Here is a 17,974-nt window from a genome sequence, read left to right as displayed (position 1 = left end):
GTGGGACTCGATCCTGGGTGTCCAGGATCAGGCCCTGGACCGAAGGCGGTGCTAAACCACTGAGCCACCCGGGCTGCCCGCGTGCACTAGTTTTAAAGTCAACCGTCACACACTGTAAAATAATGGGCTTAAGGTATAATAGTCCCCCCTCTTATCCTCAAGAGGAACTTTCCAAGACCCCCACCGGATGCTTGAAACCACAGACAGTATCCACCCCTCGCTGCACTGTATTTATTGACTAGGGACTTAGTACTTGGACATCTGTACATAGTGGTTAAGTTTAATTTACCGGTTAGGTACAGTAAGAGATTAACAATAGCTAATAACAAAATAGAACAGTTATAACAATATCCTGTAATTAGAGTTATGTGAAGGTGGTCTCCTTCTCAAAATTTCTTACTGTACTGTACTCACCCTTCTTGCGATGATGTGAGACAATAAATGCCTGTGTGAAAGATGCAGTGAGGGGAATGACACATGCATTGTGACGTAACCCTAGGCTACTCTTGTCCTTCTGAAACATACATTGGCAGGAGGATCATCTGCCTCCAGACTGTTGACCGAAGGTAACAAACCGTGGAAAGTGAAACCGCAGATAGCAGGGCTGCCATAGATGAAAAATAAGGCTCGCTAATTAAAATGTGACAGTGTATACACATGAGACAAGAAGGCTGGGATTGGGAAATTCATTTATTACACAGATGTTGACGCCACTTCTCAAACCAAGCACCGTTGTAGGCGCTGGAGATACGGTGGAAAGCAAAACAAAGTTTCCATCCTCTTAGCACTTATGTTCTACACAAGACAAACAATAAAAAATAAATATGTGGCATCGATAAGTGTCCTAGAGGAGCAATATAGTAAGATAAGGGAAATAGGAATGGCCGGGATAGCAGGAATTGCTATTTTAGATAAGACGGTCAGGGGGAACTGATGAGGTGGTGTTGGAGAAGAGATTTGAAGCAAGTAAGGGATGGAGCTCCGTGGGGAAGAATGTCCCAGCAGAGGGAAGAGCAAGTGCAAGGGTCCTGAGGCCGGAACATGCCTGGCATTGCAGGAAGCAAAGAGACCAAGGTGGCAAGAACAGGGCCAGCAAGGGGGAAGAGAAAGAAAGATGGAATCGGGGAGGTAATGAGGACCAAATCGAAGACCTCGCGAGCCGTGGAGTGGATTTTTGCTCTTACTGGGAGGAGCCCTGAAAGGATTCTGAGCAGAAGAGTGATGTGGGTTGACTCACATTTTAACGGGATCCCTCTGGCTGTTTTGTGGAATAAATTGTAGGGGACAAGGGCAGATGACGTTAAGGTACTAGTTTCTGCAAGTCTGCGAGGGGCTGTGGCTGGTATTCGTGCCTCTTCTCCTTCCTACACGCTCCATTAGGTCCTTCCCCTTCGCCTGGAGCCTTGGCGGTTGGATTCTTGAGGAAAGTGGAAGTGGGAGTGGCTGATAAGAGGGTGCTTACCAGAGTCCAGCCCAGGCTTGGACCAAGTAGGTGCACGAGTGGGAGCCAGAGGAGCTGGGGAGTGGGTGTCCGGGGTCGCAGCGTGTGAGCTTGCCCCGGGAACACTTTTGTCCACGAGTGAGTTTGTATCACGTGTCCTGCGATGATCCAGTGAGCCTGGGGGCTCCTGACTCTTGAGCCCTGCAAACCTTCCCTGAGCACCTGCTCTGTGTCTGGCCTTCTGCTGGGGACACAGCAGTGACCAACAGAGACACTGCCAGCTCTGCCCGCATGGAGCCACAGTCTAGTGGGGGGACAGATTAATCCCCAGATAGGATGGCCCAGAATGTACAGGACTGGGTGGGGGGAGTTCAGGGGGTTGTGGGACCCTAGAGGGGGCGCTTGACCTAGCGGGGGGAGCAGGGAAGGCATCCTGGAGGAGGTGATGGTGCGGCTAATACTAAAAGGTCTCCTCTCCCAGTAGAACAGTTGCTTTCCTGTATCACTGAGGAATAAAGTAGCCTTGACCGGTCTAACAATAACTCCCAAGCTGACCTGTGATCTAAGCCTTCCTTCTGTGTCTGATGGGCAAAGCCCAACAGTGACCCCTGTTCTGGCCAGTGTCCAGGGCTAGCTACTCCCTATAACCGGTGACATATCCCCCCCTCCCCAGGGGATTTTGTCCTAGTCAGACCTGGCTGGTGAGAAGCCTGAGCCGTCAGATCTGTGAGCCCCCTCCTCATCTGACCTATCTGACCTGTGACCCTTCCTTCTGACCCTTGGCTCTGCTCCTCCCCACGCCCCTCAGGTGCCCTAGCCTGCTCCCCTCCCCCACTCACCTGCTCCCTCCAGCCTGAGTCTCCTCCCCTCCCCCCCAAGGTTGGGAGGGTGTGAAGGGGAGAGGAAGGGAGGAAGGGGGGTGGCATTCCTGGGATTCCCTGGATGAGGGTAAGAGAGGGAGGGCTCTAGGGAGGAGAGTCTAGGAAAGAGCACCCCACCGCGCTCCCCACCCCCCACCCTCATCACAGAGTCCAAGGCTGAACTGAGGTTTGAAGACCATTAAATTTAAGAGATTGGAATGATGGGTTCCAGGCCACTGGGCAGACAGGAAAGCAGTCGAGAGCACTGGCTACAGGGGAGGGCCTCACAAGGCATACTGGGAGAAGCTGTTCCAGGCCACCGATCAAGCTGGCCACCACTGGTTGTACTGGGAGAGGACAGTGCAAGCCACTGGTCATGCCGAGAACCACCGGTTACACTGGGAGAGGCCAGTGCGTGCCCTAAGGGTCCCCGGGCAGAATGAGGGGGAGAGGGTCCAGGGCGGAGTGCTGAGGTCCCAGCTCAGGACACTGGTCAGACTGGTCGGTCAGGCCACCCCCGCGGGCACCGGGCAGCCCGCTCGGGGGCAGAGGGAGCCCCGCTCCGGGCCGTGCGCTGGGAGGTCCACTCCGGGCAGTGGGAGGTCCTGGCGGGGCGCCCGGGTTTGGGGGGAGGCGGGGGGCCGGAGGGCGGGGCGGGGCGGGGCGGGGCTGCCAGGGGCGGGGCCTGGTCGCTCCCAGCCCCGGGGCCGCCGAGCTGCAGCCCGGGCAGTCGCCGCCGCCGCCGCGAACATGGAGCCCCGGGACGGCCGGGCCCGGGCGCGCAGGGCCCCGCGGCTCCTGGTGCTCGCGCTCCTGCTGGGGGCGCACCCAGGTATGGCCCGGGCAGGGGGCAGGGCGCTGGGGGGGGCGCTGGGGACCCCGGGAAAGGAACGGGGAAGGGGCTTCCATGGACCCCAGGAGGCCAAACCCGGGGACCCCGAGGGAGAGGGAGACGGGGGCGTGGGGGACACCCCTCCCGATGCGGGGCCTGGGGACAGCCAGACAAGGGGCTGGGCATCCCACAGCGGTGGATTAGACAGCACCTGGGAATCAGCCCCCTCCGCCCTCGGCCCCCGGAATCTGGGTCCCGGGGCTCCTGCTCCCTCAGACCCGGGGGTCCAGGCCTCCAGTGGCTTCCCCCAAGACACAGGAGACGCAAACCCCCAGGTTTCCCCCCAAAGGTTCCCGAGCTCTGCAAGGGTCAGGGACCCTGTGGCTAGAACCGAGCGAGTCACATGCTTTGGAGGGTTCCCCCAACCTGGTTTCTGAGCCCAGGCTCTAAAGAACCCAGCTCCCTAGGCAGCGGCCGTGGGGAAAGTGTTTCCGAGGGCCAGTGCCAGGGCCGCCTGCCTGGGGCCCCAGACAAATCCACACACCTGTGTGGCGGCGGAGGGGAGGAGGCCCAGGGGCTGGCAACGGAGGGCAGAGATCTCTCCATCTGTCCTCCTGTCGTTGCTCAGACGAACCCCAGGCACCAGTCTGGCCCCACACCCCCTCTCCTGGGACCCGCCTGGGCCAGAGGTGGGTGCCTGGGAATCCAGGCCCCCGGCACAAGCATGGCAAATAGTGGGTCCCCAGGGGCAGGGCTGGGTCAAGCTGGGCGGGGAAGGGAAGGGAAGGGAGGTTCTAAGAAGTGAGCGCTGATGCCAGGATGCCAGCCCAGAGGGTGAGAGAGCATGGTTTCCCCTATTGGAACAGCTGTATCTGCCAGGATCCTAGGATGGGAGTCCAGGCCCCCTCAGCTCTCTTATGCCTCCGGACCCAGAATCCTGGGCCTCGCCCCTCTTCTACTCCGAGGGAATGCACCTCACCCGCTTCCTTGCTCCATCAAAGAGGCTGAGGGGCCAGGGGGCGGGTAGGGGGCTCTGGCGCCAGGCCGGGCAGGTCTGGGCCAGCCTGTCCCTCCCACATTCCTGAAACCTGCCCAGCCCTGTCCCCCCTGACCGCCCCCACACACCCATCCTACCTCAGCTGCAGGCCCAGCCCCAGCCCCCTGACTCGTGACGAGGGACCCAGGGGCTGAGAGAGATGGAGGCAGTGCCAGGCTGCTGGAGAGGCAGGGACTGTGGACCAGAGATGGAAACCCAGAGTGAGAGACACACAGGCAGAGATGGAGAGACAGCTGTCTCTGGCCCTGTGCCAGGCCCTGCGCAGGGTGCTGGAGGCCAAGGGATGAGCCAGTACTGGCACTGCCCTGGAGGGGCGGCTGGCCTGGTGGGAAGAACAAGGACAGGTGCAGTTTTACCCCCCAGGAGGATTGGACAGAGGGCCCTGTGTGGCCCAGGGGGGGGGAGGAGCCCTTAGTTCTGTGAAGAGAGAGATGGAGAGAAATGCTGATGGGTTTGTAAGCTCAGAGATGCAGACAGGAGAAATGGAGGGAGGAGGTGCTGGGGGTCTGGACCCCTGGGTCTGAGGGAGGAGGGGCTGGGGGCCCGGACTCCTGGGTCTGAGGGAGGAGGGGCTGGGGGTCTGGACCCCTGGGTCTGAGAGAGGATGGGGCTGGGGGTCTGGACCCCTGGGTCTGAGGGAGGAGGGGCTGGGGGTCTGGACCCCTGGGTCTGAGGGAGGAGGGGCTGGGGGCCCGGACTCCTGGGTCTGAGGGAGGAGGGGCTGGGGGTCTGGACCCCTGGGTCTGAGAGAGGATGGGGCTGGGGGTCTGGACCCCTGGGTCTGAGGGAGGAGGGGCTGGGGGTCTGGACCCCTGGGTGTGGGGGAGGAGGGGCTCAGAGGCAGAGAGAGCTCAATGGCTCTCCTGCAGGTGCCCAAGCTGAGGTGCGCTTGTCTGTGCCCTCCCTGGTGGAGGTGATGAAGGGGGAGCCCGTCGCCCTGAACTGCACCCCCTTGGGGACCCACGACCATTTTGTGCTGGAATGGTTCCTGGTGAGTGCCTCAGGCTGGGGGCCAGAGGATGGCCAGGGAGCTGGGAGTCAGGGTGCCGCAGGGGCTGCAAATATTCATTCCCTCATCAGCGCCCCAAAGGACCAAAGAGCTGCATCCCACTGCCTTTCCCTTGTACAGGTGGGGGAGTTGAGGCCCAGCCAGAGGGAAGGACTCTCCAAGGTCCCCGGGTATCTGAGCACAGCTGAGACTGGAAGGAGGAGGCCCCCTTCGGAGAGAGAACGTTCAGAGATAGACATAGCCAGGAGATAAGAGACCAAGGGACAGGGTGCATGAGGAGGAGAGACGGGAGCAGAGCAGGGTGGAGAATGAGGGACCCTTAGGGAGAGGAAACCCCTGCCACACAGACCAGAGGGAGGTGACAATCAGAGAGGTGGTGGTCAGGGGAGGGGCACAAAGGGACAGCGGTGGGCAGGCCAGGCAGCCCGGAGCTGAGGCCCTCCCCGCCCACAGGCAGACCGCTCTGGGGTCCGCCACCGCCTGGCCTCGGCCGAGCTGCAGGGCTCCGAGCTGCAGGGTCGGGTGCTCGACTCCCGGGGCCGCAGCCCCCCGTACCAGCTGGACTCGCGCGGCCGCCTGGTGCTGACGGAGGCGCAGGTGGGTGATGAGCAGAACTACGTGTGCGTGGTGAGGGCGGGCGCGGCGGGCACCGCCGAGGCCACCACGCGGCTCCAAATGTTCGGTGAGTGCGGGGCACCTCGGCAGGGGAGGGCAGGGGGGAGCCCGGGAGAGGGGCTCCTGACTCCCCGTCTCCCCCACAGCAAAACCAGAGGCCACGGAGGTCTCCCCCAACAGAGGGATCCTGTCTGTGGTGGATGACTCTGCCCAGGAGGTACCTCGGGGCCGGACCTTGATCCCAGGGTCCTGCATGGGGGCGGGGGTGGGGACGAGGGGGCCGGGAGGTTTGCACTCCAGCATCCTGGGGGGCCCGGACTGCTGTATCTGAGTGAGAAGTCCTGAGGAAAGAGGGGCCCAGGCTTCGGGTCCTGCGTCAGAGCCCACAGCCACACCTGTGTCCACCTCAGATCGCCACCTGCAACAGCCGCAATGGGAACCCGGCCCCCCAGATCACGTGGTATCGGAACGGGCAGCCGCTAGAGGTGCCCTTGGAGGTGAACACAGGTGAGCGGCGCAGGACCCCAGCTCGGCGTGGGATGCAGCCAGGCGGTGGCCCGGCAGGCTGACCGCCTGGCCTCCCCCCGTCTCCCAGAGGGCTACATGACCATCCGCACCGTCCGGGAGGCCTCGGGCCTGCAGTCTCTCACCAGCACCCTCTACCTGCGGCTCCACAAGGCCGACCGGGATGCCAGCTTCCACTGCTCGGTCCGTTACCACCTGCCCACGGGCCAGCACGGCCGCCTGGACAGCCCGGCCTTCCACCTCACCCTGCACTGTGAGTCCCTGCTGGTCCCCACCGCCCCGACCTCCGACCCTCCAAGCTGTCCGGTGGCCTCGCCCTGACTCCTGACCCTCCCCCCAGTGTTCTGAACCCCATGGAGTTTCCCCACTAAACACGCTCCACATGCTCTCACACCACATTGGGCCCTGGAATCTCACAGTGACCAGTCACCCTGCTGACCTCTGACCCTTGACCTGTACTCTCAGCACAGCTCAACCTCTGACCTCTGATCTCAGAATAAGTGTGAATCTGAGCTGTGAAAGATGGGACCTCTGTCCTTTGGCCAACCCTAGCCTGCCCCTTTGCTGTGGCACTGATCTCTTTCCCCGAACCCAGCTCTGCCTTTTACCCTTGATCTGACCTACCCTTGACCATGATCATGAGTCTGCCCTGACCTGCTCCCTCTTGTGCTTTCCCTTAGATCCCACGGAGCGTGTGCAGTTCTGGGTGGGCAGCCCGTCTACCACCGAGGGCTGGGTGCGCGAGGGTGACTCTGTCCAGCTGTTTTGCCGGGGGGACGGCAGCCCCAGTCCAGAATACACATTTTTCCGCCTTCAGGTGACTCACCCCATCGTTCCTTTGGCAGTCCCGGCCCCTGACCTCTGTGACATTGGCCTCCACCAACTCCTGACCTTTCACCTGGGTGGCCCCTGGCTTAGCAAGGCGACTATACTGGTGACCCAGGAGCTAACGGGACCTCTGAGCCCTGATTTGAGAGAGTCCTAACTTAGCGTGATACCTGACCCCTGGCCTAGCAGGACCTCTGCCCTGTTACTCGAGGGGGCTCTGAGCTAGGATGATGCTAACTTGGTGACCCCGACCTACAAGATGCCTGACTCTGACCCGGGTGGCCCCAGCCCAGCCTGACCCCGTGGGACCAGGGCAGCTCCTGAGCCGGGTTCCTCATCCCTGGTCACCCAGGACAAGCAGGAGGACGTGCTGAAAACAAATCTTGAGGGGAACTTGACCCTGGAGGGGGTTCAGCGGGGCCAGAGCGGGACCTACGGCTGCAGGGTGGAGGACTACGATGCTGCTGATGATGCGGAGCTCTCCAAAACCCTGGAGCTGCGCGTGGCCTGTGAGCGTCCCGGGAGAACGGGCAGGGGGGCCCTGGCACCAGCGGCCCCCTTGCCCTCACCCCCGCAGCCCTGCCGCCAACCCTTTCTCTCCATTTCTGTGGTCCTTCTTGGTCCAGATGGCCCCTCCACCCCCAGGTGCCTGCTCCCGCCCTCTCCAGTCTCCCACACAAGGCAGCCAGAGAGCTCATTCCAAAGCACAAACCTGGCCTCCCCTGCTCTGAACCTGCCATGGCTCCCCAGCGCCCTGGGGAAAAAGGCCACATGATCCACCCCGGCCTTCAAGACCCACCTGGCTGGCTTCACCTCTGGCTGACTCTCCTCCCCACCAAGACCTTCTCCTCATCCCAGCCAAGCTCCTCTCATTCCTAGGTTAACTCCCTTGCTTTCTATCATCCACTTTTAGCCAGTCTCCAGGGTCCGGGCCTTCTAGAAAACCTTTCCAGTCTGCTTGCCCCCGAGCCCCACGCAAAGGCTGTTCCTCCTTGGCACTCCTCTGCCTGCTTTCCTGGGGCTAGACCCTGTGGCTGGTGCTGGGGAGGCATCTTGAATTAGGCGGCACAGCCCCCACCTTCGCAGAGTCCAGTAGGGGAGACAGGAGGCTTTGAGTAGTGATGGAGCATCTATAGGGCCTATCCCAGACTGACGGGATTGGCGAGTAGAGCGGGGACTATTTTAGATCGGAGGATGTCTCATCCATCCCGGGAAGCCAATTCTGATTCGGAGATCTGTAGGCAGGAAGTTTGGGGGGAAGGGCCTTGAGATCATCTACGGAGGCTGGGAAGGGGAAGGAGATAGGATTGGGCAGAGGCAGAAGACAGGGCACTGAGACGCTGGGATGGCCTCTCCTATTCGTCCCCAGTTGGGGCAAGGGGCTGGGCTTTATGCCCCACATCAACCAGTCATTGCATGTGGGCTGCCTGAGAAAGGGGACATGACCTTGAGCGAGGGGCTCTCTGCAGCTGAGGCAGTTCCCAGAGAAGGCTGACAGCTGAGGGCTGACAGCTGACATCCTTCTCAACAGCTGGGAGAATAGATCCTTTAGTCCTGGAGGGGAAATATGAGTGTCCATAATGGGGGTGGGGCAGAGAGGCCCCTCTGAGAAGGGGCCATTTGGGTAGGACACCAAAGAATGGAATCAGAAATACGAAGAGCCTGAAGAGGAGCTTTGAGGAAGAGGGATCAGCAAGTGCAAAGGCCCTGAGGCAGAACCCAGCATGGCATACTGGAGAAACACGGCAAGAGAGTAGGGTAGCTGGAGCTCAGGATAAAAGGTGGGGGGATGAGAGGTGAGGTTGAGGAGGTAGGCAGAGGTGAGACCAGACAGGATCCTCTAGGCTCCGTCAAGGACTCTGGCCTCTGGGCCAAGGTTATTAGGGAACCCCTGTGAGATTTTGCACAAGGGCAGAACTGACCAGGGTGTGTTTTGAAAAGATCCCTTTGGCAGCTCGGAGGTAGGGCGGGGGGATAGACTGGAGGGGTCGAGAACCCTGGCCAGTAGGGAGACCAGTGGGGAGGTGGCTGCAGGGGTCAAGGCAGTTGGTCCTGGAGGTCAGAGAAAAGTGGGACGGTCTGGTTCGGAGACAGAGCAGACAAAGCTGGATGAAAGGCTGGGTAGTGGGGTTTGGGTGGTAAGTCAGTGAAGGAACACCTCACCCCTCCCGGGACCTGTGGGCCCAGACAGCCGCCCTGGAGGAACATGGTTAAGTGGGCTATGCGTTTTGAGTTAGATTTGGGCTCAAGACTTGGCTGGGATGGGAGCATGGAAAGTTCTTGGGGGCGGGGAGAACGAGGAGGAACACTGACATGCTCTGCTTACGGTTGTGCATTCACATCTGCACCCCAACAGCCCTGGAGAGCCCCTAACCACATGGGTGAGGGTCCGGGGAAGGTGACAGTCTGTACCCCTCTCCAGACCTGGACCCCCTTGAGCTCAGCACCGGGGAGGAGCTTTCCTTACACCTGGGCAACAGCACAGCCGTGAACTGCTCCGTGCAAGGTCTGCCCACCCCTGCCCTGCGCTGGACCAAGGTGAGAAGAAAAGGGGTCCCCGAGCCTCTGGAACTGGCTCCCTTCCCTCCACCCCACCCTCACACCCGCTCTGCCTCGCCCTCCTCTCCCTGCCAGGACTCCGTCCCGCTGGGGACCGGCCCCACACTCTCGCTGAGCTCCATCACCTTCGACGCCGCGGGCACCTACATCTGTGAGGCCTCCATGCCCACCGTCCCCCTCCTCAGCCGCACCCAGAGCTTCAGGCTGCTGGTCCAAGGTTCGGGCTGGGGCAGGTCTGGATGGGGACAGTGGGGTGGGGCGCCGGGACAAATGGCTGGCCCCTCCGCCTGCTATTCCTCTTTCCCTCCCCCTGCTTCCCCTTCTCCGATGTACCTCCTCCTCTTCCTTCCCCACCACCTTCAGGGCCACCTCAATTGAGGGCAGAAGAGACTCAGCCCAAGACAGAGGGCAGCTGGATGGAAGGAGAAGAAGTCAGGCTGGTCTGCTCTGCCCGCGGTTACCCGGAGCCCAAACTCAGTTGGAGCCAATTGGGCGGCAGTGTAAGGGACAGTCCTCTCCACCCTGAGCCCTGTGGGACCCAGCCCCCTCCCCAAAGCCCCTTCGGGGACCCTGCCCCCTCACTGATCTGAGAATTGTGCCCCTCCGCCTCCTGGGGGACTGGGTGCCTTCACCTCAGCCCTCACCCCAGCCCGTGATCCCATGGGCGGGGGCTAACCCAAGCCTCCACAGCCAGCAGAGCCGGCCCTCCAAGGACAGGGCTGGGTGAGCAGCTCCCTGACCCTGAAAGTGACCAGTGCCCTGAGCCGAGACGGTGTTTCCTGCGAGGCCTCCAACCCCCACGGGAAGAAGCAGCACGTCTTCCACTTCGGCTCTGGTGAGGAGCTGCAGGGCTGGGAGAGGAGCCTGGCGTGGAGCAGATGGGGCGCTGCTGGCTGACCCCTCCTCCTCCATCCTGTCCCTCCATCCTGTCCCTGCAGTGACCCCCCAGACCGCCCAGGCCGGAGTGGCTGTCATGGCCGTGGCCGTCAGCGTGGGCCTCCTGCTCCTCGTGGTTGCTGCCTTCTATTGCATGAGACGCAAGGGTCGCCCTGGCTGCTGCCGGCGGGGGGAGAAGGGGACTCCGTGAGTGGCCTGCAACCTTGAAATTGACCTCCATAGGCCCCTCCACCCCTACCCCCAACTCTGACTTCACCTCCAACCTCAGCCCTAAGCCTAGCCCATGACCAACCCCAACTGCTTCCTGTCCCCAACCCCAAACCCAGACACATCCCCAGCCCCAAGCCCAACCCCGACTGCATCCCATCCTCAGCCCCAAACCCAAATACATCCCAGCCCCAACCCCATCGCCGAATGAAATGCAGTCCCATCTCCAACCTCAAACCTGGTCCATAGCCACCCTCATCCCCAACCACCCCACCCAGCCCATAACCATCCCCAGACCCCATCCCCAGGCCCATCTGCACCCCATCTGCAGTTCCGGTCTCCTCTGTAACCCCAATCTCATCCTCGTCCCCAACCCCAACTCCAGTTTATAGCCCGCCTCAGACCTGTCTGCATCCAACCTCTCCAACCCTGACCATATCTCTATCCTCAACACCAATCCCAAACACACCCCTAAGCTCTTCCTGAACCCCGGTGTCTCCCTCAACTGCAACCCCAGCCCCAGGACCCCTCCATCCCCATCTCATTCCGATTCCCAACTCCAGTCCCGTTGTCTCCATCTAACCTCTCCGAGCCTGATCACGTGGCCACCCTCCCCTCCTCCACCCACTATCCCTGGAGCTGACCCCCAACTAAGTCCCCATCTCCAACTCCCACAGCATCCGACCCACCCATCCCTCACCCCATGCCATCACCACTCCCACCACATCCCCCAAGGCCATCCTCATCCCAAACAACCCCATCCCCAGTCCCTTCCCCAGGCATGACTTCCTTCAACATACTGCTTCCCCTCCCTAGGCCAGCTGGGGAGCCAGAGCTGAGCCACTCAGGGTCAGAGCGGCCTGAGCAGACGGGCCTTCTTATGGGAGGTGCCTCTGGAGGAGCCAGGCATGGCAGCGGGGGCTTTGGAGATGAGGTGGGTAAGGGCCCTGTCACCCCATGGTGGTGGGACTGGGGGGTGGGGGCAGGACAGCCTCTGGGGGCACAGCCACAGACTGACCTCTCCATCTTCTCCCAGTGCTGAGCCTGAGGACCTCCAAGAGGCTCTACTGGACCTGACATCAAAGAATCAGCATCAGATAACCAGCCCTCTTCACACGGCTGCCGCCCCCACCTTCCCTCTTCCCTCTGGGCCCTCCCTTCCCTTCCTTCCTCTGCAGGCTTGGGCAGGGACCTAGAGCAGCCACTGCTGCGGGGAGGGAGGGAGGGAGGGTGGGTAGGAGGGGACCTTCCTCCAGGGAATGTGACTCTCAGGCCCCAGAATAGCTCCTGGACCCAAGCCCAGGGCCTGGCCCGGGACAGGACGAGGCTCCGAGGCTCCGAGGCTCCAAGGCTCTGAGGGTCGGCGGGCCAGGGCGATTTTTTACCTCCTGCCTGCATTGCTGGTCCCCTGCCCCACCTGACGTCCTATTGCATAGTCTGACACTGGATCCCCATCCCTGCCCCCACCTCCACCCCATCATCTGTGGACACTGGAGTCTAGAATAAAAGCTGTCTGTCACATCACACCATGCTGTGGCCAGAGCCTCCTCCGGAGGATGAGAGAAGGGGGTGCAGGTGATGCTCCCATCCCCCCCTGCAAGACCTGGGAGAAGTCTGATGTCATAGAGAAATAAATAAGAGAGAGCAGAGAGAGACTCAGCTGGCCAAGGGTGGAAGAGAGAGGTGCCAAGGTCCAGAGGGTGGTGAGAACCAGTGCGTGCTGGGGTGGGGGTGGGGGTGCTGTTCCCTTAAGTAAAATTCTCAGCCTCTCTTGCAGAGCCCAAGAGGGAATTGAAGCTGCAGGCCAGAAGGAAAGCTTTCTGTGAGCTGCGGAGTGGATGGAATTAGGGATGGAGCCGCTCCCTCTGAGAAAGGCATGGTGCCTGCCACTGACGATTCCCTAGGGAAGGAGGGGTGGCTTGGAGGAACCCGCAAAAGGGTTTCCGGGGTGGAAAAGCAAGACAGTAGAAACAGTGAGGCCAGTTAGAGAGACTTACTGAGGTCAAGGAAGAGCGACTTGAGAGAGGGATGGAAAGATGGGGAGATGGGGGGATGGACTGCAGAAGCTCAGAGATGGGAGAGCCCTAGCTAGAGTCAGATACAGATTTGGGGAGAGTGAGGCAGGGACAGAGAAATTGGGACAAAGAGAAACACAACTGGGACTCAAAGATCGTTACAGTCAGCAAGGGAAAGAAAAAAGGTTGAAAGCAGCTGAGAAGCAGGGGGAAGGTGGTGGGAGGGGAGGCAAGTGTGACTTTGGCCAAATGGTGGCCACCTCCCTGAGCCCAACCACTCTTGGGCAGCGAAGGGCTGCGTAAGGCACACGTGCACCTGGAGGTCTCTGCTCAGACCTCGGGTCTCTGGCAAGTGACTCTGCTTCTCTGTCCTCGGTGTGCTCATCCACAAAATGGACAAAGTGGGATCTGTTACCCCCCGGAAAGTGGTGAGCTGCTATAGGAGCTGCCTGGTAGGGGGACTAGGCAGCATGCCCAGGGTCCCTGGAGCAGAAGAGTTCACCGGACTAATTAAGATACTCAAAAAAAAATTAAAAAAGATACTCAAATCCCACTGTTTATTGAATTATTTTTTTTTATTTTAAGGTTTTATCTATTTATTTGATATAAAGAGAGAGCACAAGCAGGGGCAGTGGCAGGGAGAGGGAGAAGCAGGCTCCCCGCTGAGCAGGGAGCCCCATGATGCAGGCTGGGTCCCAGGATGCTGGGATCATGGCCTGAGCTGAAGGCTGATGCTCAAGGGACCGAGCCACCCAAGCGCCCCCATTGAATCAGTTTAAAACACATGAGAGAAGCCAGAGAAAAGAGTTGGAGGGGTTAACACACCTAGGTCAAGTGATCAAGGTCCCCACCACCTGAGTTTTGGGGTACACATGGCTCCCGAGTCCTGTCTCAGCATGGTGTGGCTCTGATGCCCACAGAGGAGGGTGAACCAGTGGCTTTTGAACCCTCGAGGTGCCAGACCCACGTGAGGGCAAATGCTCCTGGCCACACTATAGGTCTGAAAACGTGCTTGGCAGCCACGGCTTTTACCTACATGGCTTGGGCACAGGACTCCGGGAACAGAGCTGGAGTCACCAGCAGGGAGCCCCCTCGCTGACACATGGACACATGGGGCTTACTCGTTCCTTTCATCCTTCCCACCTATGTTTAAATCATTCTTAATACATCCTTTTTGTTTTAAGATTTTTATTTAGGGGGCAGCCCCTGTGGCTCAGCGGTTTAGTGCCGCCTTCAGCCCAGGGCATGATCCTGGAGTCCCAGGATTGAGTCCCATGTCAGGCTCCCTGCAGGGAGCCTGCTTCTCCCTCTGCCTGTGTCTCTGCCTCTCTCCCTCTGCCTCTCTCTATATATCTCTCATGAATAAATAAATAAAATCTTTTTTAAGAGACACAGAGAGAGGCAGAGGGAGAGGCAGGCTCCCTGCGGGGAGCCCAATGTGGGACTCGATCCCGGGACCCCGGGACCATGACCTGAGCCACAGGCAGACACTCAACCACTGAGCACCCAGGTGTCCCTCATTCTTAATATGTCTACCAGGCCCCGTGGGTCACTTCTTAAAAACTCATTCTTTGTTTCTTCTATCTGCTCATGTGTGTGGCTTTCTTGTTTTCTGTACGGCAGAAGTGACTATCCTTTTTTTAAAAATACAGCAGACACAAGAGAGCCGTTGAGAGAATTTGATAAGATAACCATGGAAAGTGTTTATACAAAGCCTGGCACAGAGTATGTTTTTAGTACAAGTACATGTTTATTATTAGTAGTATCATCATCCAAGGAAATGGAGGGACAGAGAGAAAAGCAAAATAGGGTCCCTTGGTCCAGGGAAGGGATCAGGTGGAGAGAGATACCACTGTAAGAACAGACATCAGTGAGGGGGGATTCTGGGGAGCTAGAGGGGGAGTGAACAGATGGCTGGGGGAGGGGATGGAGGGGGACCCCGGGGAGGAAGGGGTTCTCTATGCTCAGCACCTGGTCCCCAAGTTAATGAGGGGAGGGTCCTGGCCTGCCTCCCAGGAGGGCATGCATTTGCTTAAGGTCCCTCTTCTGCATGGCATCCCAGGCAATTTGCATACAGATGGTAGCCTGTGCTCTCAATCTGACCCCTCCTACCTTGGCCAAGGGTCTGGGGGAATGGAAATGGGGGATCCCCCACTTCTGGATCCCCAAGAAGTAAAAGCAAGTTTGGAGTAAACTACCCTTGTTTATCAACCTTCTGTGGCTCCCTGTTGCTCTCAAGAGCATGAGCCACACTTCACCTGCCATTTGGGACCTACAGTGTTGCCTCTCACTCACAACCCACTGCTCCCCCCTCACACATGCCCCTGCCTGATGCCTTCATGACTTTACTATTCCCAGAATGTCCTCCCCCATTGTCACAAAGCTCACCTGTCCTTCCAAGCCTGGACATCTTGAAGGATTCTGAAAAGTTTTCACTCTCCTTTCCCTGCCCTGGGAACTTTACAAGAATCTGTGCCTCTTCTGGACTCTTATAGATTCCATGACTTTGGTTGCAAATGACAAAAAAAAAAAAAAAAAAAAAAGAAAGAAAGAAAGAAAGAAAGAAAAAGAAAAAAGCGGGGGTGGGGGACGGATAGTAAAAAAAATTTGTGTAAGTGAAAAGGAAAATTATTCACTCATATAATTAGGATGACTACTTTCAGGCATAGCTGGATCCAGGAGTTCAAATAGTCTCATTAGAAAGCTCTTGTCAGGGCAGCCCAGGTGGCTCAGAGGTTTAGCCCTGCCTTCAGCCCAGGGCCTGATCCCGGAGATCCAGGATTGAGTCCTCATGTCAGGCTCCCTGCATGGAGCCTGCCTCTCTCTCTCTTTGTGTGTCTCATGAATAAATAAATAAAATCTTAAAAAAAAAAAAAAAAAAAAAAAAAGCTCTCCTCTTCCATTTCACAGCTCTGCTGTCCTCCAAGCACTCTTTTCTCAAGTGTCACCCTCGTGCCAGATTTCCGCCCTACCAGCTTAGCAACCCCCATTAAAAGAGTGTATCCCGGGGTCCCTGGCTGGCTCATTCGGCACAGCATGTGACCCTTGATATCAAGGTGATAGGTTGGGTGTAGAGTTTAATTAAAAAATAAAATCTTGGGGTGCCTGGGTGGCTCAGTGGTTGAGCATCTGCCTTTGGCTCAGGTAAGTCCTATATCGGGGTCCCCGTGGGGAGCCTACTTCTCCCTATGCCTGTATCTCTGCCTCTCTCTGTGTGTCTCTCATGAATAGATAAATAAAATCTTAAATTAAAAAAAAAAAAAAAAAAAAAGAGTGTATCCTTTTCCTATTTAATCAAGAGAGAGTCCCAGAGCTAATTCCCATTGGACAGGAATGGGTCCCACCCCCATCCCTGAACCAATCCTGGTGGTGGTTGGGGGATCAAATACTCTGATTGGCCAGGACAGGGAGAGGCTCACTCCCACCATAAGGACTCTCAGTAGGGGATTCTGTGCAGGGAAATTTGGTGGTGGGGTGGGATGAGGGCACTGCTGGAAGAAGGAAAAGAGGTTATAGGTTGCCAGGCAGGTAAATACTTGGCACCAACTCCAAAGCACCGTCAGGAAGACTTTGGCCTTGTGCCTGTTCCTCCCGGTGGTTATGGCTCTTCAGTGAAGTGCCTTGGGGCTTGTCTACAATGAAAGCCGGCTTCTCAGGCATGAGACCCACCCAGGCATTTGTCAACAAACATGGCAGTGCACAGCCAGATGCATGTCCCCTTCTTCATGTGAAGGGGGCGTTAAACTCCGGCTTACCCTCCCAGGGCTTCTTTCGTGGGCTCCACGAAAAATAGCCTGGGAGGCTGAGCTCACTCACCAACAGGGCCCAGAAAGGAGCAGGTGCTAGGGGGCCTTCCTATAAGAAATCTCCCTGGGGACTGGGCATTCTGTTCAGGGGAGAAAGGGGTGTATGTGTGTGGCGGGGAGGGGAGGCGGGAGGCAACGATTTTACAAAGCAAATTAGTAGCAAAGCGGCACTGAAACCCAGACATGCTGGCCATCTAGTCTGGCCCCAGGCTGGGGAAAGAACAAAGAGATCACATTTATTATGCACCTATTTGCCCAACTGGGCTAATACCAGGCTTGTGGGAAGCCTGAAAACACATTATCTGGAAGACATGTAGGGTAGAAAGGGTAAGAGCTCGGATTGCCTGGGTTCAGATCGCTGCTTGCTACCTTCTTGCTGGGTAGCTTGGGGCAAATGACCCTCAATGTACTTTTCAGCATTGAAAAGGGATCATAATGTCTCCTCCATTGGATTCTTTTTTATTTTTTAAAATATTTTATTTGTTTGTTTATTTGACAGAGAGAGAGCACAAGCAGGCGGTGCAGTAGAGGGAGAGGGAGAAGCAGACTCCCTGGTTGAGCAGGGAGCCTGATGCGGGGCTTGAGCCCACGACGACGACGCTGAGATGGTGACCTGAGCCCAAGGCAGACATTTAAGTGACTGAGCCACTCAGGTGCCCCTCCCCCATTGGATTCCTGTGAGGAATAAACTAAGATACATTGGTCCCAGATTTGCCATTTTGTGACTCTGTTGGGCCAAGTCACTCCATCTCTCTGAGCCTCAGTTCTCTTATAGGGTCCTGGGTGGGTATAAGTATTTGAGATCAATACTTATGGGTATTGATCTCACTATAGGTATTGATGACAAATACTTATAGTGCATTTAGATGTGTACCCGGCACACAATAAATAAAAATATTTATTAATAGTATTATTACCAAGACTTGAAGGCAGGCCAGTAAGAATCCCTACCACCTGAGACCTTGCCCTGTGGGGAGGAAAGCTCAGGTGTGCGGTGAGTGGGAAGGGAGGGCCATGGGGGAGGGCGGTCCTCTGGCTGGGGCGAGACCCTCTCAAGCGTCTGCCGCGGGTTGATCGGCACCCTCGCCCCCTCGCCCCGGAGGAACTGGAACGGAGGGACTTCAGGCGCTCAGTGGCATCCCCGCCCCCCCCAGCCGCCCGCTTCCCGCCCTCACCCCAACACACTGGGCGGCCTCACCAGCTCCCCCCGTCAGCCCTAGGAATGTGAAGAGGTAGGTGGGGGTGGGGAGGAGCAGGCGCCGCCGGGGAGAGACAAAGGGGCCGAGTCAGAACTAGAGACACAAAGACGCGAGGAGGCTGGGA

The 17,974-nt window shown here is 58.2% G+C and overlaps 1 protein-coding gene across 1 annotated transcript; it reads left to right on the top strand.

The window, feature by feature from the left end:
- Positions 1-3,012: 3,012 nt before the first annotated feature.
- BCAM (basal cell adhesion molecule) lies at positions 3,013-12,356 on the top strand. The gene is made up of 15 exons (XM_038528621.1): positions 3,013-3,133; positions 5,060-5,181; positions 5,653-5,881; positions 5,961-6,031; positions 6,225-6,321; positions 6,410-6,592; positions 7,020-7,156; positions 7,520-7,676; positions 9,590-9,705; positions 9,802-9,943; positions 10,090-10,226; positions 10,417-10,561; positions 10,665-10,809; positions 11,647-11,764; positions 11,867-12,356. The coding sequence occupies exons 1-15, from the start codon at positions 3,052-3,054 to the stop codon at positions 11,870-11,872; spliced, it is 1,887 nt and encodes a 628-aa protein (XP_038384549.1). The 5' UTR covers positions 3,013-3,051; the 3' UTR covers positions 11,873-12,356.
- Positions 12,357-17,974: the final 5,618 nt, after the last annotated feature.

The sequence above is a fragment of the Canis lupus genome, chromosome 1, assembly GCF_011100685.1.
Source record: "Canis lupus familiaris isolate Mischka breed German Shepherd chromosome 1, alternate assembly UU_Cfam_GSD_1.0, whole genome shotgun sequence".
Lineage (NCBI taxonomy): Eukaryota > Metazoa > Chordata > Mammalia > Carnivora > Canidae > Canis > Canis lupus.
This window is presented reverse-complemented; position numbering and strand designations above follow the sequence as displayed.